We start from the raw sequence: 26951 nt of genomic DNA, 5'->3' as shown, positions 1-26951 counted from the left end.
GACATCATCACAGGTTGAAGTGAGCATCCTCATCCACAAAGAGGGAGCCGGGCTGTTTTGTCTTTTCACTCGGCTCTGTCGTTTATCCCCCGTCGCTGTCGCCTCTGCTGCAGTGTGTCCAACATCAGCACGCGGGGAGCAGAAGCCATAAGATGAAGAAACGTTATGTGGACGCGAACAGGCTACGGAAGATGAAAAAGCTGAAAATCACGGAGAAGCTGTCTGAAAGGTAGCGAGCCGCGTCGCCTGGCGGCTGCTTTTGTTGTGGTGGCCGTCTTTGTGTAGATTTCAGCCGTCGTCATCCCGCTCACCTTTCTGACTCGCATCCCATCACCTCCATCCGCCCCTCACATCCTAAATGAGCCAGCGTGACGCTTTAATTAGCCTCAGTGCGGCAGAATTAAGGCGCAAATGTTGCGCCGGGTTACTTCAGCCCGCCTTGTTTACAGAATAAAAACAGAAGCTGTGCAAGTTGACGTCGGCCTGCTTTCGTCTCATCTGCGTTCTTACTGCCTGCTCTGTCCTCCACTCTTAATCGCGCGTGAAATTAACACGGCCACATTGCGTTTTGTTTATTTATTTCCATTCATCCTTTGGAAAAATAGAAACAAACAAGCCTTCCTGTTTGGCTTATTTGACACACAAAATCTGGAAGCGTCTAGACTGAGTCCAGACAAGAAAAGACACGCAAATAAGAACGAAACACCACTTTTTCTGTTCATTGTGTATCTTTCTTTCTTTTTTCTTTTTTCTTTCTTTTCTTTTTTTTTTTTTACACAAAAAACTGCACATGCAAGAGATGGTGTTTATTTTTGAGATTTAGACGTCCTATTTTATTTTGTGTTTGCGAGCCAGTCACATATTAAATTTCTTGCTCTTTGTGTGCAGCGATTTCACACAAACACAAACACACATAATTGAATTACACTACTGGAAATACTACAAAGCAGATAAGAACTTGATTGGAGAATTAAAGATGCTGTGGTGATTCCTTTACACTTCACTAGCTTGTTTGGTAATTATATTTAGTGCTAGTGCTAAATACAATAAAGGGCGCTATTTCAATAACATCATATAGAGAACTAAAGTTACATCAGCTCTGCTTGGGAGTTTTATTAGGCCAATTAAGTACGCTACTCAAGGAGAACGAGATAATAAAAAGACTAAATTGAGCGTCTAGGATGAATTTAATATGCTGTTTAAAAGCCCTCTCCTAGCTGATTCAGCTATTTATTTTCTTTCTTGTAGAACAACCTGCACGGTTAGTAGTTATAATATAAATACAAGTGAGATTAATTGAAATGCATTCTTTATTAGTAAAATTGAAAGGCTGCTGTGGACTTGCAGAAGGATGCTGTGGTGCTCCCTCTCTCCTCCAGATGAAATATTGCCATGGTTACCAAACAAAGAAGGGGTGATGTGATAGCAGCCTATGGATGAGCAGAACAAAGGAGGAAAACCACAGCTCCTGTTTGGCTTGCGGCTGCCTAATAAAATGAGGGAACAGTCATTGTTCTTGTTACAGTGGCCCTGCTTAAAAGGAAGGACTGTATTTTTAAGACGCAGCTGGCTCAATTAGAGGTTAATGCCGTTTTTGCAGTTTCCAGTCTCATACTGGGCTGTGTGTGAGTATCTGACAGCCTTTATTTACTGGATTCAGAGAAAGAGGCACATTTGTTTGCCATGAGTTCAAAGCGAAATAATAATAATGAAGGTGGATTGATTTTTCCTTCTTCTTTCTTCTTCTTTTTAATAATGTCTGCATGTCTTTGTAGCGCGTACACCTTCCTGAAGTTTATGGTGATGTGGACACTGGTGCTGCTGGCAGACTTCATCCTTGAATTCAGACTGGAGTACCTGTGGCCGTGCTGGCTCTTCTTTGGGAGCGTGTACACCACTTTCCACTGCCATGGGCTGGTGAGGACTCCTGCTGTGTGTGATTTCATATTCTGTGCACTGGCCCTGATGATGATAAGCCAGCCAGTGATGTGTAGTAGGCTTCACGCAGTGAACAAGAACATGGCTTTTCTTCTATTTTCAGTGAATTACTCACATTTTACTTTCCTGTTGTTGTTGTTTTTTCTTTCTTTCCCTTTTTGTTTGCAGGTTATTTGTGTTGTTTTTGTTTGCGCTGCCTTCACTCTGGACATCTTTTGTTTAATTTTTGTTCCTTTGCACTGGCTGTTCTTTGTGGCGAGCACCTATGTGTTATTCAATTACATATGGCACACAGGTGAGTATGACAATTATCATCCACTTGGCAAAATCTGCCTAACTTTCTTCATCTCATAAAATCAAAAATATTCTCTTATTTTGATTTATTAGTAATTTTCTTCTTATCTGATCATTTTTCCTCAGAGAAGGGCATCTGTATATCAACTGTGTCTCTGTGGATCCTGCTCGTGTACACAGAGGCTTCACTTCGACTCAAAGACCTTAAAACCTCACATGCCAACCTGTCCCATCTTTTTGCCGCTCACTGGTATGTTTATTTGTTACAAAATGTATAAAGTTTAGATTTAGTATTTAATATTTCATCACTGAAATATTAAATACTAACTACTTTCTAATATTTATAATTTATTCCGGCACAGTTAATGTGGAGCACCCACAATTTCCTTGTACATGTACAATGACAATAAAGGGCTGTTCTATTCTATTCTAACTGCCTTGTATTCACTTTCAGTATTGGATATCCTGTAGTTTATCTGGGGTTTGATGCCACCTGCTACTTCACCAACATCTTTAAGCTGCGCATACAGAAAGCAGTGCAGAGTGAGAATGACTTCCACATGCACCTCCTTCAGCACTCGTTACCCCCAGGCCTGCAGGTTTATCCCAAGACAGGCACAGATGGCAGCAGCAGTGAGTCTGTGCACCTGCACCATCCATGCATTTGCACTGCCACCTACCATTCTTACTATCTGGAGGGTTTTTCACTCTTCTTTTGGTTGCGGTCGTTCTTGTTTTCAAGCTGACAGTTTATTACAATCTCCACTCAGTCAGGTGATTATAACAAACATTTGTGAGTCAATTCGCTGAGAAGACACAGACAGTAAAAGTCCCAAGCTGAAACTGTATTTAATAACCTCCTAGAACATGATGTGTTGCTGCTGGCACACCAAAGTAAGCAATCTTCTTGTTACTGCAACTGTTTGACGCTTTGTGCTATCAAAATATTTTAGAGTGCTTCTGAAAATAGATAAGTGCTGCATACCAATGTATAAATGTATCGTTTAATATGGTAATTACATGATAGGGGGAGAAACTAACATGAACAGAGATGAAGGGAAAGGAATAAGTTAAAATTGTTTTAAAAAATAATTTTTAAAACAATTTTGACAAAAAAAAAAATTTCAATACGTGCATTATAAAAAATAAATTTGAAATTTTAAGTTGTCGATTTTTTATTTTTTATTTTTTTTAAACAGTCATGTCTACCCATGTTTTCATTTTCTGGCTATTTTAATACTAATTACAAACTCAGCAAACATTACTAGTCAGTACTGGTGAAATTTGGACTGTATATAAAAGATGGAAGTAGAAATCACTGTGGTTCAAAATCCTGTGGTGGCCAAAGTAAGTCTAAATAAGAATCTTTATTTATAACCTCATAAAGACTTTACAGAGCAAATTATTACTTTTAAGTCTTACTTAAAACAACATAATGCTAATATGAAAAAATGTGGTCCCCGTCATAAATCCACCCATTTTCTCAACCAGCTAATGCTGGACTTTTAAAAAGTTTTACAGCTTTTCCTATGGATAAAGACCTCCCCCACTGGCATTCATACTACACCAAAGTAATTGAGTGATTTTGACCATTGAAATCACTGAAAAGTTTGTGTTTTTAATAGTGCTGTCAGCGTTAATCTCACTAAAATGACGTTAACGCCATAACTGCCATAAATGCAGCAAATCTATGTTAGCGAGTTACCGCGGATCGCCCTGTGCGTGGGGCTGGACAGCGTCAACACGTTAACGAGCTAACCGTGCTAATCCGTTGACACCATGCAGCCCCACACACGGATGATCCGCGCTAACTCGCTAATGGAGATTTGCCTCGTTAATGTGGTTATGACGTTAACGTCATTTTAACGAGATTAACGCTGACAGCACTAGTTTTTAACTATGTATTGTAAAAATGTCTGTTTTTTTACAATGTGCCCACAGTAAATTAAACAAACAAACAAATACATAGATATTTTCTGTAATTTAACAAATAGCAGAATGTTTAATAATTACAGGACAGTTTGGGCAATGATCCGCTCGAATGTTTTCTGTAATTTCACACATCTTCTTCTTACAATTTAAGCTCAAAGAGTTTCACTATAGCAACATTTCTTTATCATATAGAACAACTGAGATGTGTGTGTTTCTTATATTAAGGTATCTGAGGGATTAAATGTGTATTTAAACTTCTTTACACTGACAGAAAGGGGTGTTTCGGGTGCACTTAAGATCAGAGTGGGCTGAGTGTGCCCCATGATGTAAAATGGATTTGACATCCCTGGTGTAAACTGTGCGAAGCAGTGGAGAACCTGTTTATCACTCCTTAGGATCAGTGAAAGGACTGCAGGCAAATCTTTCGGTTGGGTTAAGTCAGTGAGAAATCATTGTAATTAATAAGTAATTCTAGTGACTGATGCTGGCCCTGTTTAAAGTTTTAAATGTTAGTTCATACCAAAGTGAGGATAGCCATAAATGTTTATTCATCCCAGATGTTTCTGAGCTCCATAGTAGACCCCTAAAACTGACCTGTTTTGTTTTTACAGCCTCCAAATGGAAAGTCAAGCCTGAGTCGAGTCAGTATCAGTGTCAGAACGGTGCTGTGGTGGCCCAAGACGAGGCACACACCGTGGACTGCCTCCAGATCCGCAGCGAGGAGAGAGCGGCAGAGAAAGGGTCGCAGGAGGTGAGGTCAGCCGAACCAAACCGCCGGCCACCATCGTCGTCATCATCCAAACCCAGTGTGGGTGAGTCCAAAGATCTGCTGCACAGCAGCACAGGAGGACCGGAATCATCAACAACTCCAGAAAATCTACCTCAAGAGGAGCACGGCAGCAAAGCAACGCGAGCAGCTAAGAACTCCTCACCAAAAGTCAGAAGAAGCAGCTCGAATACTCCTTCGCCTCCTGCGGGAAGGACTGAGAAGAAACACAGGTCCAGCTCCAAAACAGTCAGCCCCAACAGGGATGCTGCAGAGAAGAGCGCCACAGCAGCTCAGAGTTACCACGCTGAACAGACAAGCAAGTAAGTTATGTCATTATTTAGCTAAGCTTGACTCATGTGATGCTTACAGCGGTGCTAAAATGTCGTTGTTTATCTTGAAGGCTGGAGCAGGAGCTGAGGAGGCTAAAGAGCGAGCTGCAGGCGAGCAGGCAGACCGAACAGGAGCTTCGAAGTCACATCTGCAACTTGACCAACAGCGAGAGGAGCCTTAGACCAGAGGTTTCCCTGCTCAGACAGTCCAACATGCTTCTCCAGAGCAAGTGAGTGGTCTTTGATTCCTTTTTATGGGTATAAACAACTAAACAGGCAAAAGCTACCTAAAGATATTATATTGTAGACTTTTAACCCTCTACTTTTCGAGTTGTGCACCAGTTATTATCACACAAAACCGGATTTTATAGTACTTAAAATACTGTAGCTACTGTCAGTATATATGAAAAAATGTTTATCCCATCTTATCCAAACCTAAAGTGACAATGAAATTCTTTCCTCTGTCCATGAAACAAAGCAAAAGAACTGAACTGAACTGTCATGCAAAACTGTAGAATTGATAACCTGCACAAGAAAAACAAAAGGTTTATGTGTAAAGCTACAATATCAGATCAGGTGAATGTGCTGTATGAATGAAGTATAGCATATCACTATATAAAAGAGAATATGATGAGATCACTGACTTTGCTGATCAGCTGCACTGCTGCAGACCTGCTTTGTCGCACAAACCATTTTTATTACCTGTATATTGCCACAGTATCTACTTTTCTTGTCTTTTTTTATGCAAATTTTGTTTCCACTCCTCCTTTTCCTCCAGTATGTGACTCAGATTATCACTCTAAGCATATTTAGAGCTAAAAAAAATGGGGGGAGGGAGGCTCAGTTAGTTATTTTATCCCACTACAGAGGTACTCCTAACACATTTACCACATCAAAGCCACGTCCAGCAGCCAGAGGCTATAAAATCGCATTTGAGAAGAGCAGTTTATGCAGTTTTGATCAGCACCACCAGCTTTGATAAGACATGCTCCAGTTTTTTTTAAGGAAGGTGCTCTCCAGTGACTTAACAACTACAAGGCTGATAAGAAACCTGTTTAACATTTATGTCTGTTTTTGAAGTATGCTTGACGCTGATCTCAAATGAGTCCATTTGCATGTGGCAGTAACCCACATATTGATGCTCTTTTTCTGCAACTTATTTAAAACCACTTTAATATCATCCCTTCAGAATTCTGTGCCTAACTAAAAACAAGCAGAGGGACAAGCAGACTTGTGTGATGCTGGAGAAGAAGACCAGAGCAGAGGCAGAGGCCAGACTCTCTGCTGAGAAGCAGTTGGCTGAGCTTCAGGCTCAAAAGCTGGAGGAGGCGGCGAGCACAGCACGGAGTCTAACAAACAGGTAACCCACACTTTTAAATTCCCTCTTATATTTCCTGAAACTTGCTCTGAGTTAAATGTTGCTGTAAGCATGCGGCCAAACATTTGGTTTAAATGATGTTTACTTGCTTTCTTGTTGAGAGTTAGACGAGGAGATTAACATTATTTTGAGTAGCCTTCCTTAGCCAGTTAGCCTTGCGCTGTTCAGAGGTTAAGAAGGCTGCCAGTCATCACTTAGACCTTAAGCCTCAGTCACGCAGGCCCAGAGACCAGTCGGTGGCCCTCTGGCAACCAGCACTTGCTAAGTAAAAATGTGTATTCCTTAACTGCTCAGCATGAAGTTGCTGGGAGTCGGTCGGTAAAATCGGTTGCAAAGAGAGTGCTACAAAGAAAACCACCTTGCATCTGCTTTGGTTGCTCACAGATTGCCATGGTCATCCTTACAGGAAGAATTATGATTCAGCAGGAAGTCTGTGCCATAGGTATGTCGTAACTGCAACCTCCACTGAAATCTTATACTGCAACCTATGGTGTAACCTCTCTAGAAACATAAATACATGTTGGGTCAACACATGTAGTTACAACATTTACTTAAACAGTCACTGAACTCCATTTCTGGGTTATGTCGCAGTTTTTGAAGTTCCACTACAGCACAGTAAATAGTTATCCAGCATTTGCAGGCAAGTCAGCGACTTCCATGTAAACTAGGGGCGACCATGGCAACCTGCTAGTAATCAAAGCAATCGAAAGAGGTTTTCAGTGCAGCATCGTTTGTGAACAGCTTTACAACCACTCACCAACTGGTTGGGAATACATTTACCAGTCTTTAAGCCTGTGGGACCGAAACCATGCTAACTGACACTTTATTGTTTAATTTGGTGTTCTTTCGCTAAAGGTTAGCCAAGAAATAGTCCAATACAGGGTTGACATGTTTTAAAAAACAAAACAAGGCATTTTCTCCCAGAGAAGTGCCACTGACTGGATTTTCTCTTCTTCAGACCATTCTCTGTAAACCCTAGAGATGGTTGTGTGGGAAAATTCCAGTACATCATCAGTTTCTGAAATACTGGCACCATTAGCCGTGCCACAAACAAAGTGACTTTAATCGCTTTTATTCTTCATTCTGATCTCCTTGAATGTATCTGAAAGCTTGAATGAATTGAGTTGCTTCCATGTGATTGGCTGATGAGATATTTGCGCTAATGAGCTGTTCAACAGGCGTACTTAAGTGGTCAAAGAGCGTATGCTATCTTTAAACAAAGCCAAGCTAGCTGCTTTTCCCGCGTTCCTATCTTAGCTCTAAGCTAACCAAGAGTGACATTGATCTTTTTCTCTAATTCTCTGCAAGAAAACAGATGATTCTTTAATCTACCATAAGCAGTTACTTCTTTTAAAGAAATCTCTCGTGTGTGTTCAAAATAATTGAAAAAGAAAACATCAGTGTCTATAATGCAAATCAAATGTTCTGTTTCTTTCTGTGCAAACTGGTCTTCAGTTCCCGCCAAAGCCTCTCTGTCACTGCTCAAACGCTCTCATTTTCTCCGTTTCCTACACCAGGCAGGAACACTGTGAAACCCAAATGTTAAGGAAAAGGGTTAAAGAGCTAGAGACAGAGTACAAACAACTACAACTGGAGTATCAAGTGAAAGAGAGTCGTGTGGTAGATCTAGAGAGTGATGTTGAGGTATCTTTTTACTCTATTTGGGAATGAACTTGTGCATTTAAGTGTCTGTGAGTCTCAAGTGATCCAGTGCTCGGTTGTCCTCAGTTTGGTCATGAAGTCCTTCTTTTGCCGTTTGATTTGCTGTTTCTGATTTTTGTGTGTTTAACTCCTTTTGTTCTCTAAGAAAACAGAATGGTTTTCATTGGGGACCTTGAGCATTTTTTTGTAATCTGCTTCATTTTGGCCTGCGGTCGCCATAATGCACTGTCATCACATCAGTATGCAGCATTACTGTATGGGTGTTTTTGTGTGACATTAGGTGTGTAAATTGTGGTTCTGTGTGGTATTTGATGTCATTTTAGTGGCATACTTTCCATGGAGCATGCTGGACTAGAAGCCAGGTCTTTCATAAAAACATTACACTTTTTATCACCTTTCACAAAAGGCAAATTATTAACCCAGAAAGAGTCATCTTTCAAAATATCTTAATGATAATGTGCTGCAGATTTTATGTTTTTTGAATGGCTGGCTGGTCGTCATCACTGTTTGGAAGTAATTATGTGTGTGGTGCATTGGTTTTCTGAGCGTAAACTGTGCCTGTCTGAAATAAAAAAAAAAGAAAAAGATCCTCAGGAAACCAAAGAACCAACTCCCACAGGTGGTCGCTGCAGGAATTACTACTGGCATTTTGATGTTTTGCACTTATTCTTACTGCTAATGTGTTCTTTGGACTCAGGCTTTGGGAAAGTACCGCTGTGTGGAAAAAGAGACAGATATGCTGCTGTCCACTTTGTCAGCCATGCAGGAAAAGGCTCAACATCTGGAGTACAACCTGAGCGCTGAGACTCGCATCAAACTGGACCTCTTCTCTGCGCTGGGAGACGCCCGCAGACAGCTAGAAATCGCCCAAGGTTGATATACTTATTTCTGATATTAATTTAGATCAGGGGTGTCAATCCCACCTGACAGCTTTGGAAAATGTGAAGGATACTATGGCATAAATTTTGGACTTTTATTGTGTTTTCAGAGGTTTTACAGGTTTTTCATATGGATAAAGACCTCCCCCACTGGCATTCATACGACACCAAAGTACTTAAGTGATAGATAAACTATTAAATGACAGAAAAGGGTCCACATTAATGTAAAACCAAAAGAAAATATATTTTCTGTGACTTAACAAAACCTATTTTATAATTACAGGACAGTCTGGACAGTGAATTACCAGAATTTCTTCTGTAATTTTATACATTTATTTCTTACAATTTATTCTCAAAGAGTCGTCAGATGACTTTCAGCAATTTCTTTATCATGTAGAAGATTTACCGTTTTTCTTATATTAAGATATCTGAGGGATTCAGTGTGTAGTTAAAATTATTTCCACTTAACCCGTTAAATCCTGAACCATGACATAAATGCAGAAAATTCAATTTTTTGAAAATGAAGTGTTTAGTCAACCTATGGGGAAAAACGTTATATATTAATTAAGAAAAAATCTAAAAGTCTCAAAAACTCATGCATCAAATATGATATGCTTTAAACGGACTGTAAAGTCAGTTTGACATCCCTGATTTACATCATTGTGTTTTTTCGCCTTCTTCAGTTTGATCTGCAAACTGCCATTAGATTAGAAGTTACTGTTAAGGAAAAGCAAACTATGATATGTGGAGCAAATTGTGAGTCGGATCCAACAGCACCATCGTGTGACTGCTGGGATTTTTTAAAATTGTGTATTTAATGTTTTTCTTTTAGCATTGTTGTGGTTCCCTCAACAAAAAGCCAAAGGGATTACTTTGGGATTATCACAAATACATAAAATACACAAAAACATATTTGGAAACAAATTCTTCACAAATTGATGCCAGTTATGATTAATTACATAGACAATAGCATTGGGCCACACCTCTTAATCTTTGAGTTCAGTTTTTTTTCAGTGACATTGCCTTAACAAGCAATTGTGAAAAAAAGAATGAGTTGTTCTAAAGAGCTTAGTGATAGTGGGAGCTTCATGGCATGGGTTTCCATTGCTGAGCAGTTCCTGTAGGTGTAGTGTGTAGATGTCCCAGTACTTTTGTTTATAAGTTGTATTTTGGAAGCTTGAATCCAATTTGCAGTAGTAAAAAGCTAATGTTAGGTTATATACAAACTACTAGACCATGCTCACATGACTTCATCAGTGAAGGATAATACGATGAGGCGTATTATCCCCAAGAAGTTCTGTAATCTTCCTTTAAGCCACTTGTCAGTTGCATAGAAAGTATAAAAGATGGATGCAGCCACCATGATGTTACTGATTGGTTAATGAAGTCCCGATTTGAAGCAGTTTTGCCATTTCAGCTTTTTACCCATCAGTCGTAAAAGGCCGATGGGTGATTGTCGTCAGCATACACGTCCAAGATACAGTAGGAGTTCAAATCTCTGTCACCTTAACCTCAAGGTTGATCTGCCTGAAAAACTGAGGGTACTGGATGTTCAAGCCTATGAGCATACCCTGGATGATCCCGCTGTCTGACTCTAACATGGACCTTTATTTACAAAGTGAACTTCTTGTTTTTATTCAGTATGACCTGAAACTATCAGTTGAGACTGCGTATACACCAAAAAGTGTGTACTGAGGTGACAGAGCGAGGGTGCTGAGGGCTGTTCACTGTGCATTCCCCTCCTGGCCATTAGAAAGAAAGAAAGTTTTGCACTAGCTTTATTTTTTCCTTTGTACTGTCTTTGGCAAGTGCTTTTAATGGTTAGTGAGAGACTATGAAAGTGGCTTTGTGGTGTAGTGGTTAACACATTCACTTAATATGTGAAATCTTCCCAGTTTGAGAGGAGGTGGAGACATAACCCCAGCCTCTAGGGGTGACGGGCTACTGTAACCCTACTGCCAGTCTCAGGCCTGGAGAAATGTCAGAGCTGTGCTAAACTACAGATCTGATTTCAAGCATTCGACCAAAAATCCATCAAATTAAACCCAATGATTTTGTGGTTTAATTGACGGTGTTTTAACATTTCAGTTGTCAGACCTCACACGACCACTTCTCCTCCTTGTGGGAAATTTCAGCCAAATGTAGATAACACCCTTGATACCACAAATCTTAGCGATCAGTTTAGACTGCTCAGATAAAGTCTTCTTTGAATAATCCATCTAGCTCATTACTGCGATTTGAGCTTAAGGTTAAGATTAAGGGGATTTTGCACAGACAGAGAAAATCTTGCTCGGCTTACTTTCGAGTGCAGAAATAACAGAAATACTATGCGTTGCAGCTCATTCAGTATCCATCTCCTTACATTTACACCTTCCTCTGACAGATAAGGTGATGAAGCAGGACAGGGAGATAAGTGAGATGAAGAAGAAGATTGCCGAGGTGATGGCGGTGAGCCCTGGCATGTCCTACATGGCTCCCCGGCCCCACGTGCCACAGAATCTCACCAAGTTGCTCAACTCCGAGCGCTACGTGCTGAATCCACGAGCCTTGATGTACCAGTGTTTGAAGAAATAGGGGACGTCCCAGAGCTTTCACACCTCCTCAGAACTCGTCAGATCCGGACGAGTTTATCACAGAGCTAAACAACACCGCGAAGTCCTCTACTTCCAGCCATGAGTGGAACCAGGCCAAGCCTCCACGAGTCGAATGCCTTTTGCTGCACTGTTGGTGCTAACTTGATATTATTCTGTATATTTCCTGTTTTCTGCCACATCACGGGTCGAAGAGTTTCACTCCAAAATGAGGTATCTAATATGCAGAGCTGGTCATTTTTTTGAACGAAAAAAAAAGGTTTACTTATCGCGATTAAATACAAATGCAGGTGTCAGTAGAGATACAAACCAAGTAGATTTATCTGAATGAAGACCTGGTGCCCGATGTGGACATTCCCAGAGGAAGATGGCACTGACAGGTTCTCTGCTGCAGCTGTAAAATATTTCATTAAACCACTCTGTACAGTTTAACTCCTGGCATGAAAGTAAAACTGACCAAACAACACTATTTAAGTCATTTCATGTGTTAAACTTACAGATGTGTAAGAATTCAGATTTTTCTTGATCTGCTGCAATACTGACAAGAAGATTCAAAGTAATATCTTTTTTTAAGCCCTATTTGTCAGTATTTATTAGAACAAAATGATCATTGAGGTCCAGCAGTACTGATCATAAAATTAAGAAAACGGTGGCTGACTTCTGTTCTGGTGTCTGAGTCAGTCGTGACAGTCAGACCATGTGACTCTGAAACTGGAGCCGCTAAATGGAAATCAGCCATCACGTTTTTTTCATTGTCTCTGCTTTTCTTTGAAAAAGAGGCCATATTTTAGACTTAAATCTTTAACGGATTTTGGGCAAATATTGGAGTTGTGGACATTATTTTCATTCATGTCTAAACATGATTATAGAAAGATGAGAAATTCTAATACAGACTTTTGTCAAAGCCTCAGTGGTTATGATAATAAACTTTTCTCTAACAAATGTCCCTATTGGAGAAAAAATATTTGATACATTTGGTACATATATATATATACACACACATTTATATAACCTGGTCAGCTACACCATTAAAACCACCAGCTGAATAATGTGCAGGCCCCTCTTGAGCAATGAAAACCTTCACGGACACAAGACCTCTGGAGCTGCTAGATCCTTGGATTGCTGCAGGTTTTCTGTAGGTTTTGAGTTGGGCTCGATTTGGATTGAGAGTTTGGATTGAGACCCTTTAAGAGGAGGGACTACTCTTACGTGGTCTCTTCAGGTGTCTGTTGTCCCAAACTGAGTACAGTCACCGCTTTGGGTTGTTTTCTGCGTTTCTTGATATGCTCATGAGCACTTTTTGTGGAAGAACGCAGCCATCGGTGAACGCCATTACCATGTAGCGGGGTGTTTGGTTTGCCGAAGTATTTAAGTGGATGATAAACCTGTATTCTTTTGTGGTGATTTCCGGGTTGATCTGCTTTCCACTCTCACCTAAGGCCACGAGCTGTAGATGGATCTCATTCTTTCAGACACTGTAAGAGTTTTCTCCAAAGGCAGGGTGGGCTCTCCCTTAGAGATACGATAAGAAGCTGGGTTGTTCGGGAGTGGCATATGACAAGTATGCCTCCTAGGGGAGGTGTTTCTGGCATGCCCTACTGGAATGAGGCCCCCGGGCAGACCCTGGAATTGCTGGGAGCTCTTAGTGACCCGGACCCGAAAACAGATGAGTGGGTGGGTGTCAAAGTAAATTCAAAATCTTCCCGCTGAAAATTGTAATAAGATATTCAATGTTGTTCACTTCATCTGTCGGTGGTTTTAATGTTGTGGCTGATCCTCGTACCATTCTATCAAAGTGTAAATGTGACTATTTAACATACCCCAAATGTTTAAAACAAGTATGCATCAAGATGTTCTTGTGTGTGCCTGTAAATAGAGAATTAGGAGTATCTTAATTGTGCTGAAATTCAGACAAAAGATGTGCGTTCAACACAGAGTTTTGGAATGAAACCCTTTAGAGTTGGAATATAACAGGCGTCGTCTTTATATGAATATTCCTGGTTGCCATCCGGGAGACTCTTGAGAACAGTTAAGTGATGTTTTATTGTCTTACTGACCTGATAAATTTTGTAAAAGAAAGCTCACTTCAGCTGTGACTGAGAGCCAGCAATTTTTTTGATGTTTGGCAGCTCGTGGCTCCACAGTGGCATCTGGAAAAGAGAGACCGCGACCTTGTCCGAGAGGTAAAGCAGAGCCGTGAAGGACAAGGGGGACGGTGTTGACGAAACATGGCTCACGGATGAAATTACTGTGCCTAATATACTTTCAAACTCGGAAGTAAAACACAAATTTTAATGTGAAAGAGTAATGTGTTTGAATTGAAGTGCTATGTACTGTTTTTGTAGTTTTCGCTTCATTTCTTTCTTTCTTTCTTTTTTTTTTACTCATTGTACAGAATTGAAAAATTACCCACGCAGCTGAAAAACACTCACGAACTGGATGTCGCCATTTTGGTAGCTTTTTATTTAGAGCGTGTTTCTAGGGTGTTTTATATCAAAAATATTTTTTAGTCTTGCTGTTCTTCGATTATACTGCTGTAATTTTGTACGGCACTGTGTTTGTCAGCATGAAATGTGTTTTATTCAACCGTTATTTGAGCACACATTGTGACTTTATGTACATGGATATACTTGTACAAGGGCTACAGTTTCTTAACGTTTTTGGACGAACAATTGTTAATTCAAACGATGATGCTCTGAGGCTGGAGATCACACTCCTGATACACCAGGACCCTGTTTTGTATAAATTATTTGAAGTATCAAATGAGTCTCATTTGTGCAGACGTGTGCATGTTCCTTCACTCAGGAGCCATTTATGGTGTCATTTTCTGACTTTGAAGGTAAAACGAGCAAAATTGACTTCTTCTGCAAAGGGAAGTTCTTTCTGAAAACTTTAGTGTAATGGCTAATAAAGAACATCTTCATAAACTTTTTGGCCTCACAACAGATCAACAAGAGATGCTGAGATTATTTAGATGATCTCCTTTTCTGATCTGTAGATTCATGCTGAGCTAAGTTACAGAGTGCCTTTGGGGCATGGGTTTGAAGACATTTTGAACTCAGTTACTTCAAGTTACTCGTTACTTTCAGAGTAACTACTTACTAGGGAAAGTAACTTTGGTTTTACTCAAAATTCTCTTATTAATGTGTTGCTTCCCTAACTGGATACCCAGCAAGGATGCCAGTCTCCTAGCTTGCTTACATGTTAGCACTATCCTGCCACAAGTGCACTGTGCCACCTAATGGCCTGAACCTAAAATGGCAGTGTAGTAGTGTGAGTGCAAGTTAATGATGAAATGAATGAAACTAAATTGGAAATTAACAATGTTTGTTTTATGTGTCACTTTTTTATCTGTCTGTTTTAATCTATTTCTATTGTTTCAAACCTCTATAAATGCAAACACATCATTTTGGGGTTGATGCAGCAGTGTTATAAATCTAATCATTGTACGTAGTATCACTAGGAAGAAGCAGTGGATCACAAAACAAGACATACAGTGTGTTGAAACTTTTGAAAGGTATATTTATTTTTGCCATTGAAATGAGTAGAAAGTATACTTTTAGCAGTGCCGACATTAAACTGTGCCTCAGACCATTTAGGAGCTGTAGGTTTCTAAATAGTGCAAAAAATGTAGTGCAAAAACGGTTCAACATAAACACAGTGAGGTTTGTCCATTCTTTGTAAACTTAACTGAAAACAGCTGAACTGCACCAACTGGAGACTTCATGTTCAGTAATGACGGGCAAACTTAAAAGTATTTTCAGCCTCACAAAGAGAAATAAAATAAATAACAAGTATGTTCAGCCTCACAAAGAGAAATAAAATAAATAATAAGTATTTTCAGCCTCACAAAGAGACATAAAATAAATAATAAGTATTTTCAGCCTCACAAATAGTTAATATTTAACCAAAATAATATTTCCTCCAGTCAGGCCATGTAGATAAATAAAATATGATGGTAGATTCTAGCCTACGTCACAGCGTCACGTGCGCTTTTTACGTCCAACACGGAAACTGCAGTTGTGGTGCTTTCGATTGTACTCGGAACTCGAAAATTCTACCTTCCGAGTAGGAAGATGTAGGTGATTCCACACTGCAGATGAGCTGCATATGTGTTTAGTAGTAATTTGTTTTTGTAGAGGGCTAGCAAAACAACCGTTTTCGAAGGGCGTCGCAATATTGGAATCCCGACTTCTCTGACGAGGCTAACCAAAACGCCGTTCACTCGAGTGTGACATCATTCCCAGGTGCGTGTTTCCGAATTCTGAGGTAAGCGAACACAACACACGAAGTAACGAATAACGACCCTATCTAAATCCGGGTAACGATAAACGCGTTATTGATTTTGGCACAATAACTAGTTACCGTGCTCGTTACCACAATAATAACGTAGTTACTGTAATGCGTTACTTAATAACGCGTTAGTCCCTACACTGCTGAAGACAAAACTGACAAGCAGAGACCCACAAACATGCAGCAACTGAAGGTGGCTGCAGTAAAGGCCTGGGAGGGAGGGGGAAACAGCTTTCGGTGAGTTTTTTTTTTTTTTTTTTTCTTCAATCATCTCTGTTGTGTACATGCTTAAAGTTGATCATAGAAAAAACATCTTTTAAAAAAGACGAACAAAAAAAACTAACTGGACTGGAGATTGTGACCCTTGGAATGGTTGTAAAATTGATTCGGTGGGAGTTTTTAAACCGAGCATAAACCTATTTTTTAGTTCCTGGGAATGTAGAAGTAATGAGAGTTCAAAAATGCAGAAAAAAAACCAAGGCAATTTATAAAGTATTAAATTTTAACCATCTCTCATATACATAAAGGGCCTGTAACTTGGAACAGTGTGACAGGACTTCATGAGATATGCCAAAATTATGCAAATAAACCAGATTTTAAGGAGGTTGGGTGGGAAGCACCAATTGTTTTCCCATGGAAAGACCAAGGCAGATAACTTTAACTCTGGTCTGAGCACAAATAAGAATGATGAGTTTTCTATTATTTGCTTATTAGAGTTGATCTGTTTGTTATTGATAAAAAAGAAGATGCCACACAACAATATCATTAAGTGCTGACAGTGTAATTTTTTTATTTCAGGAAGTGAAAAAAGAGGGTTAATGCATTGCAGACACAGAGCAGTGTCCAGCATACAGTGCACAAGATGTTTACAAGCATGCCAGGCAGCCCCACACTCATCTCTCACAATATATCCACAGACCCTGTCACAGCATGGAGACACCGAGACTGGATCACCGACTGAATTTCAATCTCTAAATCTTAACCTCCCGTTGGTGTACATGAGAAACAAGCCACAGGACATCTCCCATCAGGATACAGAAATGTGCAAACTAGCAGAGAGATCCCCAGACACTTAACAGATAAAGAGTGGTCTGAGCCAATTAGCTGAACTTCTCAAAAGATTTTAGCTCAGGTATCCATGAAGGAAACCCATGTCAGAGCTACTCGAGCTAAAGGTTGATAGGCCTAAGCTGACACAAGTCTCTCTACACGGTACATTATCACAGTAAATCTTTAAAAAAAAAAAAAAAAAAAACCTAAACAAACTCCAGAAGCAAGTCTACGGCATGCATCGGTTTCCATTTGGGCATGGAAAAGCATACATGCATTCACCAACTTCAATGATGATCATCCATCACATGCTTAAACACTAGAGGAAGCCCACATTGGTCGAACCAACACCCTGTTTGTAAAATGTCACCTACAGACAACTTTTCATTAACTTAACCCCGACTCATAAGTGCTGCAATTCTCTACTTATAGTAGCTGGACCGCAGTGAAGCGGTGCCACCTTTTTGTCGTGAAAAATAAGTGTGCGATTTAAAGAAAAAGGGCAAGTAAAAGCGTACATTCAAACACCCACCGGCCTTAGTGCTGAAACTGAAGTACAATACACACTGAGAAAAAGATGTAACACAAATAAATAGTTTGATCTTTTGAATATTTTATCTGTAGCTCTTTCGATTGTTTTTCAGCTGCATTTCATGAATATGTTGCACAATTTCAGATCTGTAAAGTAAAACTGATACTCGCTTGATGCGATTCAGCCTTCCAGAAGTGATACAAGGTATGATGATTCCTCACTCGCTGCTCAGGAAACAGTTTAAAGGACCAGACAACCAGATTTAACCCTACATTACCATCTCTCTCACACACACACACACTCACACACAAGACAAATTTTTTTCCATACAGACAACTATTAAACAGTGTAAAGTAAAAATGTTTAAAATACAATTTTAACACTGAATTAAGGAAAATACTGTTGCCACCCTTTTTTTTTTTTTTTTGCTTACCTCTAACATTTCTTCACTACTTCAGAACTGAAAGAAATAAGCCAAACTGTGAAAACATTTGTATTTTCCATTGCAACTAGGATTTCCTCTTAATAGAGAAGCAGATGGCTGTATTTGGTGGGAAAACAAAGAGATCTAAAGCAACAACCACTTAGTGGCAGCTTTTCCCACTAGAAGATACAAGAACAGGCTGTGGGATCTGCAGTCAGACCAAGGCTTCCTCCTCTGTCCTCGCAAAGGCTTTCCTGCAACTCGGAGGTGAAGCAAAAGCTAGTCCTGCTGTAAAAGGATGAGGAAGGCTGAAAGAAGGCCTGGCGAGTCCTCGGCTATGAGGAAACAGTCACCGGATTGAGAGAACCATTCCGGCTGTAAAACTTAGAGAAGGCCTCTTCGAGAACAGATGCGAGTCGAGGCTGATCGCCCTGAAATGAAAAGGCAGTGAGGTCAAACTAACCTTTCTAATTGTTCTCTGATAGCAGTATGTGGTAACTTCACTGATAAAACCTCACCTCACTGATAAATCCCAGCTGAACGAGCTCCACAGCCAGCTCCTGCACGTTCTCATCTGAACAAAAACACAATATTTAAATGGTGATGGGGTTACAAAGCATTTAGGCGCCTACTTCGTCCTGTCCTATCGTTTGTAACAGTTGCATCACCTGAGAAATACTGCAATGCTTAAGAGTTCTTGTGATCAGTGCTGGGTGTCAAAGTCACAGGTTACAGCACTCAGATTAATTAGATATTTAGTTACTTTTTCAAATAAGCATTTCATCGCTTAAGAGGTACCTTTGAGCTAAGTGCAGCTTAAAATAGTCCACCTGCACTACCTACAAAGCCCACAAGGGGGCCACAGCCCACACTAAGAAGTGAATGCAGAGCAGGCTGAACAGACTGGACAACATAACCAACTTGCGCAAGCTAACTGAAAAGGGGTATTTATTTTTAGTGGGCAACACTGTAACATATCGGATGACTTTTAATAGTGTGACGTATAAAGTTACTTTTAAAAGCAACATTACCCAGCACTGCTTATGAGTGCAATATAAAGGTAGCAATGCAACAAATATCAGCAGCAGATCGTAGCAATATTCTTTGAGATAGAAAACCCCTCCCAAAATACTTAAAGATACACTAAAGCATAGTATCGTTAGTATATCTGTAAGTTCTCTGCTTTGAGTTAAACCTCTACAGCAAACCTTTGGCACTGTGCTCCCTTTACAAAGCATTTAAAACCATTTTCTTACTTGTGAAAGGCATGCAAAAATGAAAGCATGGTGAAATATTCTCAAAACAAGACACTCACTTGGTAACAAATCACAGCTCAAGTGCCTGTTCAGTTTGTCCTCAAGTTTCAACAGCAAGGTCAGCTGAAAGTAAAATGAAACCAGTCCATTCAGAGGTCTAACAAAGCACGTTCACATGTAGTACAGATGTCGTTACTTCATCACTCAGCAGACGGGCAGAGCTGTGACTTACGTGATGTTTCGTGCCCTCATCAACAGGCTCAATATTACACTGCATCTGAAGGACCTTCAAGGACCAAAAGGAAAACTGTTTAATGCATTGACAGGTTGGGATTAAAATGATTGCAAGTTTTTATTATTATTATTATTTATAAAGGAAAATGCTGATAAAGACAACAGCCATGCATTATCATTTTATTTTTATGGTATTAAAATCTATGAAGAGTACTATTAATTATCTAATGTCAGTCTGCTTTCTGTTCTTACCTTCCTTGTCTCAAGCTCTGCGGGTTCAGGGGTCGGGGTTTTGACCGATGGGGGAACTATGGGTGACTTCACAGCCTCCTGCTGGGGTTGCTGAGGACATGGGACCCCAAATGCAGTCAGAGGGTAGATCCCATTCCTGTTAAATGAACGTCAAATGTAAGCTACCACAGCTTTAGTTAAAATGCGGCAGTTGCACATTGTTCAATGCATCCAAAACTGCTTTTACTGAACACACAACAACCACAGCTTCCTGTTTTTGATTTCAGTGCAGCGGAAACAACTCTCATTTCACTTTCCTTAGCTGATTTTGCCAACTGATCCAAGCTTAAAGTGAGAAATTTATAACCAACTGCTAATTTGTTAAAAGCTGCATTTCCAGCTGTTCTCTTACCTTACATCTTCCAGAAATTTGTCCAGCTCAAGAGCAGGAAACTGGGAAAGCCTGGAGCAAAAGAAAGACTATTATTTACACTCCAGTAATTAAACAGTCAGAAAACTTTAGACATAGTAGGACTTAATGAAAGGCAATGATGATAAACTAAAGATGATCAAATCACAGAAATCATCAAATCTCCACAAGTTACACTTCCTACATTTACACTCAGACTTACTTCATCTGAATCCCCTCTTTGCCCTCAACGATAACCAGGTTAGGGTCCATGTTCTTTGTCATCTCTTCTAAAGCATTTTCAGGAATCATGTCTGAGGTAAACAGAGAAGACCACTATTAAAGAAGAACACCGATCAATGATAGTTAGTTTTCCAAAATAAAAATAACATTACAGGCAATTTGTGTGACTGTGCATAAGTCTTCAAGTCTTTGTGCCTGCAGAGTGCATAACAAAGTATTTTGGTATACGATGGAAGTGTCATAATGGCTGTAACTGCTAACCTGTTCCATCTCACTTATTTATGGTTTTAAAAATATTGACAATTTGTCCTTTAAAAGCTGCAGACATTATTTCAAACTGCTTATGTTACCGCAATAAAGTCTAAGTATAGATATTTGGTAGGTGTGTCAGTGTTTTATTGGGTCTTCTGCTGAGCTGAACGCCCAGTTGATGCTGACAAAACAGCAAGCTTGAAACACAGGGAATCAAGTGCATTATTAAAGTGAAAGTACGTGTTTATAAAGGATCAGATTTTCCATGTGTGTGTGCTTTGACTCACGCTGGTGGCTGACGATGCAGTGTGCAGCCAGCAGCTTCAGTAAGGGCACCTCAAACAAGGCCTGGTGAAACAGCAGCTCCTTGGCTGTGGGTCGCTTACTGGGGTCGACCTCCAGACACTTCTGGATAAACTCCTGAAACACATGCAGGTTATAAATCTCTCTTCCAAACAGCCATGAGAGCTTTAGACGCCTGCTTGCTCCTCGCTCACCCGTTGCAGCGGGTCCTCTAAGGACTGAATGGCACTGTTTATGGCTTCTTGGGACACATAGGACGAATCTCCGTTACTTTGGATTTCCAACACAGCCATCTGAGGAAGTGAGTGGACAAAGGAGAGATTCATGAAATAAACAGGAGCCTTCAGTCAACAACAGTCTCTGTTATGGTGCAAAAGACAATAAAAGTATTTTTAAGACAGAAATAACAGGTTGAGCATTCACTGCTTTTGGTCTTCAGGCAAACTGCGCTCATATTACCACAGTAACAACAGAGCAGGTGACTAACAGCTAGGAGCAGAAAAAGGCATCGCCTCACCTCTAAGGCGCACATTCCAAAGGAATAGATATCCACAGCTGTGGTAACATTGGCAACAGCTGAAAGCAGACGGAAGCCTGATCAGTATCACAGAAACACAACTGCACACCTCAGCAGCATAAAACGATACACCCGGAGGACCTCACCTCCATATTCTGGAGCAAAAAAGTGAAGGCTCTTCTGCTCTTCCCGGCAGGTTTTCACATGGTTATTGATAGTGTCAGGAGCAACTGAAGAAAAAAAGAAATAACAGTGAGAACATCTTCAACACAGAAACCAAACCGTCGCTGAAGGCACTGCAAACTGCTTTAAATGATCTGTGGAACCCACCGGAGCCAATTTTGATGAGGCCATTGTGCTGGATGAAGATGGTGTCACAGGTGAGGTTGCCATGAATGATGGGAGGTTCACAGGAGTGCAGGTAACTGGAGAATAGCAAACAGTGGTTAAAAATAAAAACAAGGACCTTTGTACCATAGCTATCCTAATAAGGCTGTAATAAATGTATCTCATATTAGTGTAGCAGTGAATCATGTGCCACACCTCACAAATACTGTGACAGAGAACACTAACCTGAGAGCAGATAGGATCTGTGTGCACCAGCGCTTCCAGGCCTGTCAAATATGAACAACAAACAGAGAAGTTAATATCTTTAAACATGATTTTTAATTAACCGTGTTTGATCTCTCAAATGTATCAACATTTCAAAATCCACCCACCTTTTCATTCATTGTCTTGTGGTTCTTTTTTGTCTTCTTCAAAAACTGTTTGAGGCTTCCTGAGGACATGTATTCAGTGATGAAAATAACCTGCAGACAAAAGACAATATTGAAATCAAATAAGAATCCAGGCCATTGTGCCTGTGTTTATATAATTTGATGAAATGATCAAAGAATGAAACAATGAAACAAACTCCTACCCTCGCTCTGTTTTCTTTGACATCTGCCCAGTACTTATGGAATTTCACAATGTTCAAATGTTCCAGCTGGATCAAATTGTCAAACACGGCTTTGACCTTTTCCTTTGGTGAAAACAAGAAAAAAAAATGAAACACTTTACTCATAAATGAAAAATCCCATATATTCCCATATCTTGTTTTTCAAGGTGTTTTTACGAAAACAAACAAACGCTTTGAATCAGATGGATCATTGCGACAAATATTGCAGAGGCTAGATTGTGCCAAAAAGTGACTGCCTGCTAAAATGTGATTTCCAATTTGTGTAATATCTTTACTGGTACTGGTAAACAGACTGCAGTGAACTGAATTTTATGAAGGAGTTAGATATAAAATAAAGAAATGACATGTTTGGTGAGTATCCTAATGTGCTGTACCTACATTATAATCAATCTACTCCTTTTTTGGCGCTTAAAATATCTTTACAGAAATTTTATGTTATATTTGTTACAATTTCCACTGCTCTTTTGGCCAAATGTCTCTTGAAAAAGACATTTATAGATCTATATAACAGTCACTTTGCCAAAAAAAACTGATTGCAGCATCTACCTTTTAATAGCAATGTTCTTTGTGGCTCAAAATGACTTAATATCACTCATGAGAGGTATGTTTGAGATATTTTTGCCACAATCCTTTTTTGGGAATTACCATAAATCACTTTTTTGGCACAACAGGAAGGAGAATCCAAAGTAGGCTGGAAGAAGACAGCCTGCACTTCTTCACTTTTCCAGAAAGGTAACCAAATCAATCAATCACAGCTCCTCATATCACGACGGACAAAGTCCGAATGCTTTCTGACTTTTTTAGTTAAACAATAATTTGATTTGCTGCCCATAATTTTGTGACCTGTAGCATGAAACTGTCATTGCTGTTTCCATCACTGACTCCAGGTGTCGCCAAATCACCAGGACTGAAATCTTTTTAGACAGCAAGTTGAAATACAGATTGTACTGTTCTGTTCTTATAGTCCACACACTCCCTCCCTTCCAAATTTCTGATTTGTTTCTGCAACTACACGGGTACAGCGTGAACTCTGCTATGGGTTCTGGCTGCAAGGAGTCCAACAACTTGCCTAAGGAGCTTAAAACCAAAGAGGAAAAAGAAAAGCAGCAGTATTACAGAAAAGAGAGCAACAAATCCCATTAAAAAAAAATCCTTAAAACCATTGTTAGGCTGTTTTGTTGCTTCCAAGTATGTTGTTAGTTCCAACAATCATATAACTGACCATAACTGTGGTTTTTCCTGCATATACAAAAGAGGTTTTGGCCATCAATCAAGTTTAAATATCAGTTTTGTTTATAAAATTGCCAAAAAACACAGTACGGAAAGCAGAAAAATGCACAGGCTTCTGTCGAGTAAGGCGACAGAGACCCTGCACCATCACTACATATAGATCAATCGTGGTTACGTGCACAGTCACCTAGTGCTTTAGCTGTATTTTACCACACTGGCCTCGCTCTGCACCCACCTCTTGCAGTTTGAAATTCTTTCTTTCTGAGAACATGACCTCATTCCACACCACCTCGACTCCTTCTTCTGTGTCCATGGCCAAGTAAGCATTATCAATCCCAGGCACATTGCGCTGATTCACCTTAAGGCGAGTAAGAATAAATACATAAATAATGCACCAGATATTTATTCAAGTTAAGTTAGTGGAGAAAAAACTGACCCCCCTCCCTACCTCTTCTCTGCGTTTCTGCCAGCGTCCACAGGGACTCTCCTCCAAAATCTCTGACTCATCCTCACTCTCCTCTTCCTCATCCTCCGTGGCAGCAGTAGCAGGAGGCTGGGTCACCATGGACACCGGCGGAGACACGGATGACACACCTTGACCTGTGGGTGCAGCGGCCGCGGACTCCGGCTTCACTTCCTGGACAGTGTCCGGGGCCTGCTTGCTCTCCCCCTCAGACATCTTCCCGGTTGTCAGGCCCAGCAGCCCGCTGCAGGACACACAAAATGACCCACCAGAATATAAACGCCATACTCCATAATGTCACTTCTCATCTGCTGAGGCTGTACGACTGTTATTAGAAAGCTAGCAAGGCAACAACATGTAACTACGTGGTGGCTGTAGCCGGCTAATCTAGCTGCAGGTGAAGAGTCACCGTGGATACTTTGCAAAAGGAAGTTAGCTCCAACAGGAAAGGCCACAATAAGTCACAATTATGAGCAGAATGAGCACAAACACATGGACATACATGTTATAGATGGGAGATGAGACGATGCCAGCTCCAGTTTAACAGACTCCCGTCGCCGCAGAGCAATCCGGGCCGGAGGTTTTGCTCTGTCAGCTGCGAATCTTCAATGTTTCTCGGCGGAGTTGCAGCTAGCTTTGCGGAGCTACGTTGCGAACTTCAACGACAGCAGTCAGAGCTAACGAAGAGTCTACGAGACGCCCAGAGCCTTTACTTTACTAACTTTGATATTAAACGTCTGTCGCTGTTTGTACCGCGTAGGGTCGGAGCAGTCCTCCGCCCCTCACTGCTTCTCAAGACTCTTGCTAATGTGAGCTCTGACAACAGCCGCTGGTAGTGCGAGTAAACGTCACAGCAACGCAGTCCTAAGTGTTGATTAAAGCATCACGACCATCACAGGAGCTCAGCACATGAAGCACGAGCAGGCTAATCTTTATATCTTTATATCCTCGAACACAGTGGCTAACTGACTTGAGAGCTAGGTTAACATTTAGCCAGATATGATGGCGACAACTTCCAGATGCACACTGCACTACGAGCTCGGGCACGTCAAAGCCGTTGTGGGTTGCCAGATACAAGGCATCGAATCCCCCTTCTGGGGTGTTCAAATCGTTCCCACGTAACTTACACGGTGTTGCCTTCTTCTTCTTCTTGTGTATTTATCCCACTTCAGTATTAGAAATCAAGCTAACTATAATAGCAGACAAAACTACGCAAAAAAGGGAAAATATAGCCTTTTAAGTGATGATTTAATTTACTTAAGGAAAAAAAACTGGACGTGTGAAAAATTAATTGCCCCCAAACATATTTTTTTTGTGCCACACTTGGTAGCATTTAGTACAGTACAGCTTTTGGCCTGATTAGCAATAAGTCTTTATCATTGATGCAGCGGAATTTTGCCCCACACTTCTTTGCAGAATTTTTTTAATTTAGCCACACTGGAGGGTTTTTGAGCATGAATAGCCTGTTTAAGTTCATGCTCATGAAGGCTCTCCATGAACAGCAGTTAAACTGAGCAACAGCAATTTTACTTTGTGAGTTCCATTCACACAAGTAAAACAAATAACTAAAATAAAATAAAATAAAATAAAAGCATAAGCATGGAAAAAGTCAAAGCACGTACTATGTACAGAATGGTAAAGCATTAGATCTGCTGTTCAAATTGAGCATCAGAATGGGGAGAAGGGGATTTAAGTGACTTTAAATATTTCATGGTTGTTGGTGCCTCACAAGGCTGGTCTGAGTGTTTTCAGGATCTGCTGGGATTTTCCAAATCAGCTATCTCTGGGGTTTACAGAGAATGGTCAGAAAATATCCAGCAAGATGTTAAGTGTTTGTATCCAAAGGTCAAAATGATAACTAAGTCAACTTTGTAATATTTGATTTGGTAGGCCATCGTTTTACCTGATAATATTAAGACTGTTAAACATAATAAGTTTGATTTATTCATGTAAAGGGAGCCACAAATGAAGAAGAAGATTTAGAAGGCATGAATGTCATAATGCTTCGTTATTAAAGGACTGGGGGAAAGCGTGTTTCTCTCAGACCTGGCAACCAGTGTTTAACGCCTTTCCTTTTGTATTTGTTATGAGCATTGACTGACAGACATGTAGGCCAACTGAATGCCGGTGATTGGTTGTCTTTGTCAGCCAAATAAAACCATTCACAAGGAAGTCAGTGTTACTGCGTTTGTTTTACCGCTAGGTGTCTTTTCAGTCTACACGACTAATGTTGAATTAAACTGGGTTTAAATTGAGTCCAAATTCAAGCAGAACACACCAACTAATTTTTTTTTAATTGAAAATGTTTACCTCCTGACTTTTGACTTTGTGTTGTACATAATTAGGTTTGTGTAAAGGTATTAAATCCAAAATATCGTAGAGTCTGCAATAAATATTTATTTATAGATAGTATAACACCCTTTTTGTCGATATGTAGATATTCGTGTATTGCTCATTATGTAGTATTATGCTACATTTTTACTATTTTGGTGTTTCAAGGTAAGATAAAGTTACAAAAAAGGTGAACTCTTTAAATTCCCAGAAATATTCCAGAATAATTCTTCCTCACTGCCCATTGGCTGGATGTATGTAAATTTAATTACACTCACTGGCCACTTTGTTAGGTACACCTGTGTAGCTAACTGATTTACCATGCTGACGATGACCTGCTGAAGTTCAAACTCAGGATCAGAATGGGAAATAAAATGATTTAAGTGACTTTGATTGTGGCCTGGTTGTTGGTGTCATCTCTGTGGTTTACAGAGAATGGTCTGGAAAAGAGAAA

The 26951-nt window shown here is 40.1% G+C and overlaps 2 protein-coding genes across 4 annotated transcripts; one reads left to right on the top strand and one right to left on the bottom strand.

Annotated features, from left to right (window-relative positions):
- The first annotated feature begins 1 nt into the window (after window position 1).
- Window positions 2-15097, top strand: si:dkey-12h9.6 (macoilin-1). Of its 2 annotated transcripts, none has more exons than XM_005474970.4 (11): window positions 2-229; window positions 1776-1917; window positions 2107-2233; window positions 2359-2482; window positions 2687-2865; window positions 4776-5253; window positions 5334-5492; window positions 6452-6622; window positions 8158-8284; window positions 9000-9174; window positions 11564-15097. In XM_005474970.4, the coding sequence occupies exons 1-11, from the start codon at window positions 153-155 to the stop codon at window positions 11752-11754; spliced, it is 1950 nt and encodes a 649-aa protein (XP_005475027.1). In that variant the 5' UTR covers window positions 2-152; the 3' UTR covers window positions 11755-15097. The 2 variants fall into 2 exon arrangements, with proteins under 2 accessions (XP_005475027.1, XP_025754716.1); XM_025898931.1 differs by lacking the exon at window positions 2-229 and adding an exon at window positions 1470-1625.
- Window positions 15098-16829: 1732 nt separating this feature from the next.
- On the bottom strand, window positions 16830-25230 carry nrbp1 (nuclear receptor binding protein 1). Of its 2 annotated transcripts, XM_003446302.5 has the most exons (18): window positions 24669-25230; window positions 24152-24410; window positions 23939-24061; window positions 22435-22536; window positions 22235-22324; window positions 22089-22129; window positions 21846-21940; window positions 21662-21745; window positions 21516-21574; window positions 21193-21291; window positions 20983-21115; window positions 20424-20514; window positions 20204-20254; window positions 19813-19948; window positions 19559-19612; window positions 19386-19449; window positions 18589-18644; window positions 18406-18501 (listed from the first exon to the last, which is right to left on the bottom strand). In XM_003446302.5, exons 2-18 carry the CDS (start codon window positions 24380-24382, stop codon window positions 18406-18408), a joined length of 1605 nt encoding a protein of 534 aa, XP_003446350.1. In that variant the 5' UTR covers window positions 24383-24410; window positions 24669-25230. The 2 variants fall into 2 exon arrangements, with proteins under 2 accessions (XP_019201729.1, XP_003446350.1); XM_019346184.2 differs by lacking the exon at window positions 24669-25230 and having other exon boundaries at window positions 16830-18501; window positions 24152-24382.
- Between the last annotated feature and the right edge of the window lie 1721 nt (window positions 25231-26951).

The sequence above is a fragment of the Oreochromis niloticus genome, linkage group LG15 (genome assembly GCF_001858045.2).
Source record: "Oreochromis niloticus isolate F11D_XX linkage group LG15, O_niloticus_UMD_NMBU, whole genome shotgun sequence".
Lineage (NCBI taxonomy): Eukaryota > Metazoa > Chordata > Actinopteri > Cichliformes > Cichlidae > Oreochromis > Oreochromis niloticus.
The sequence above is the reverse complement of the archived record's forward strand: the minus strand, read 5'-3'. Positions and strand labels throughout refer to the sequence as shown.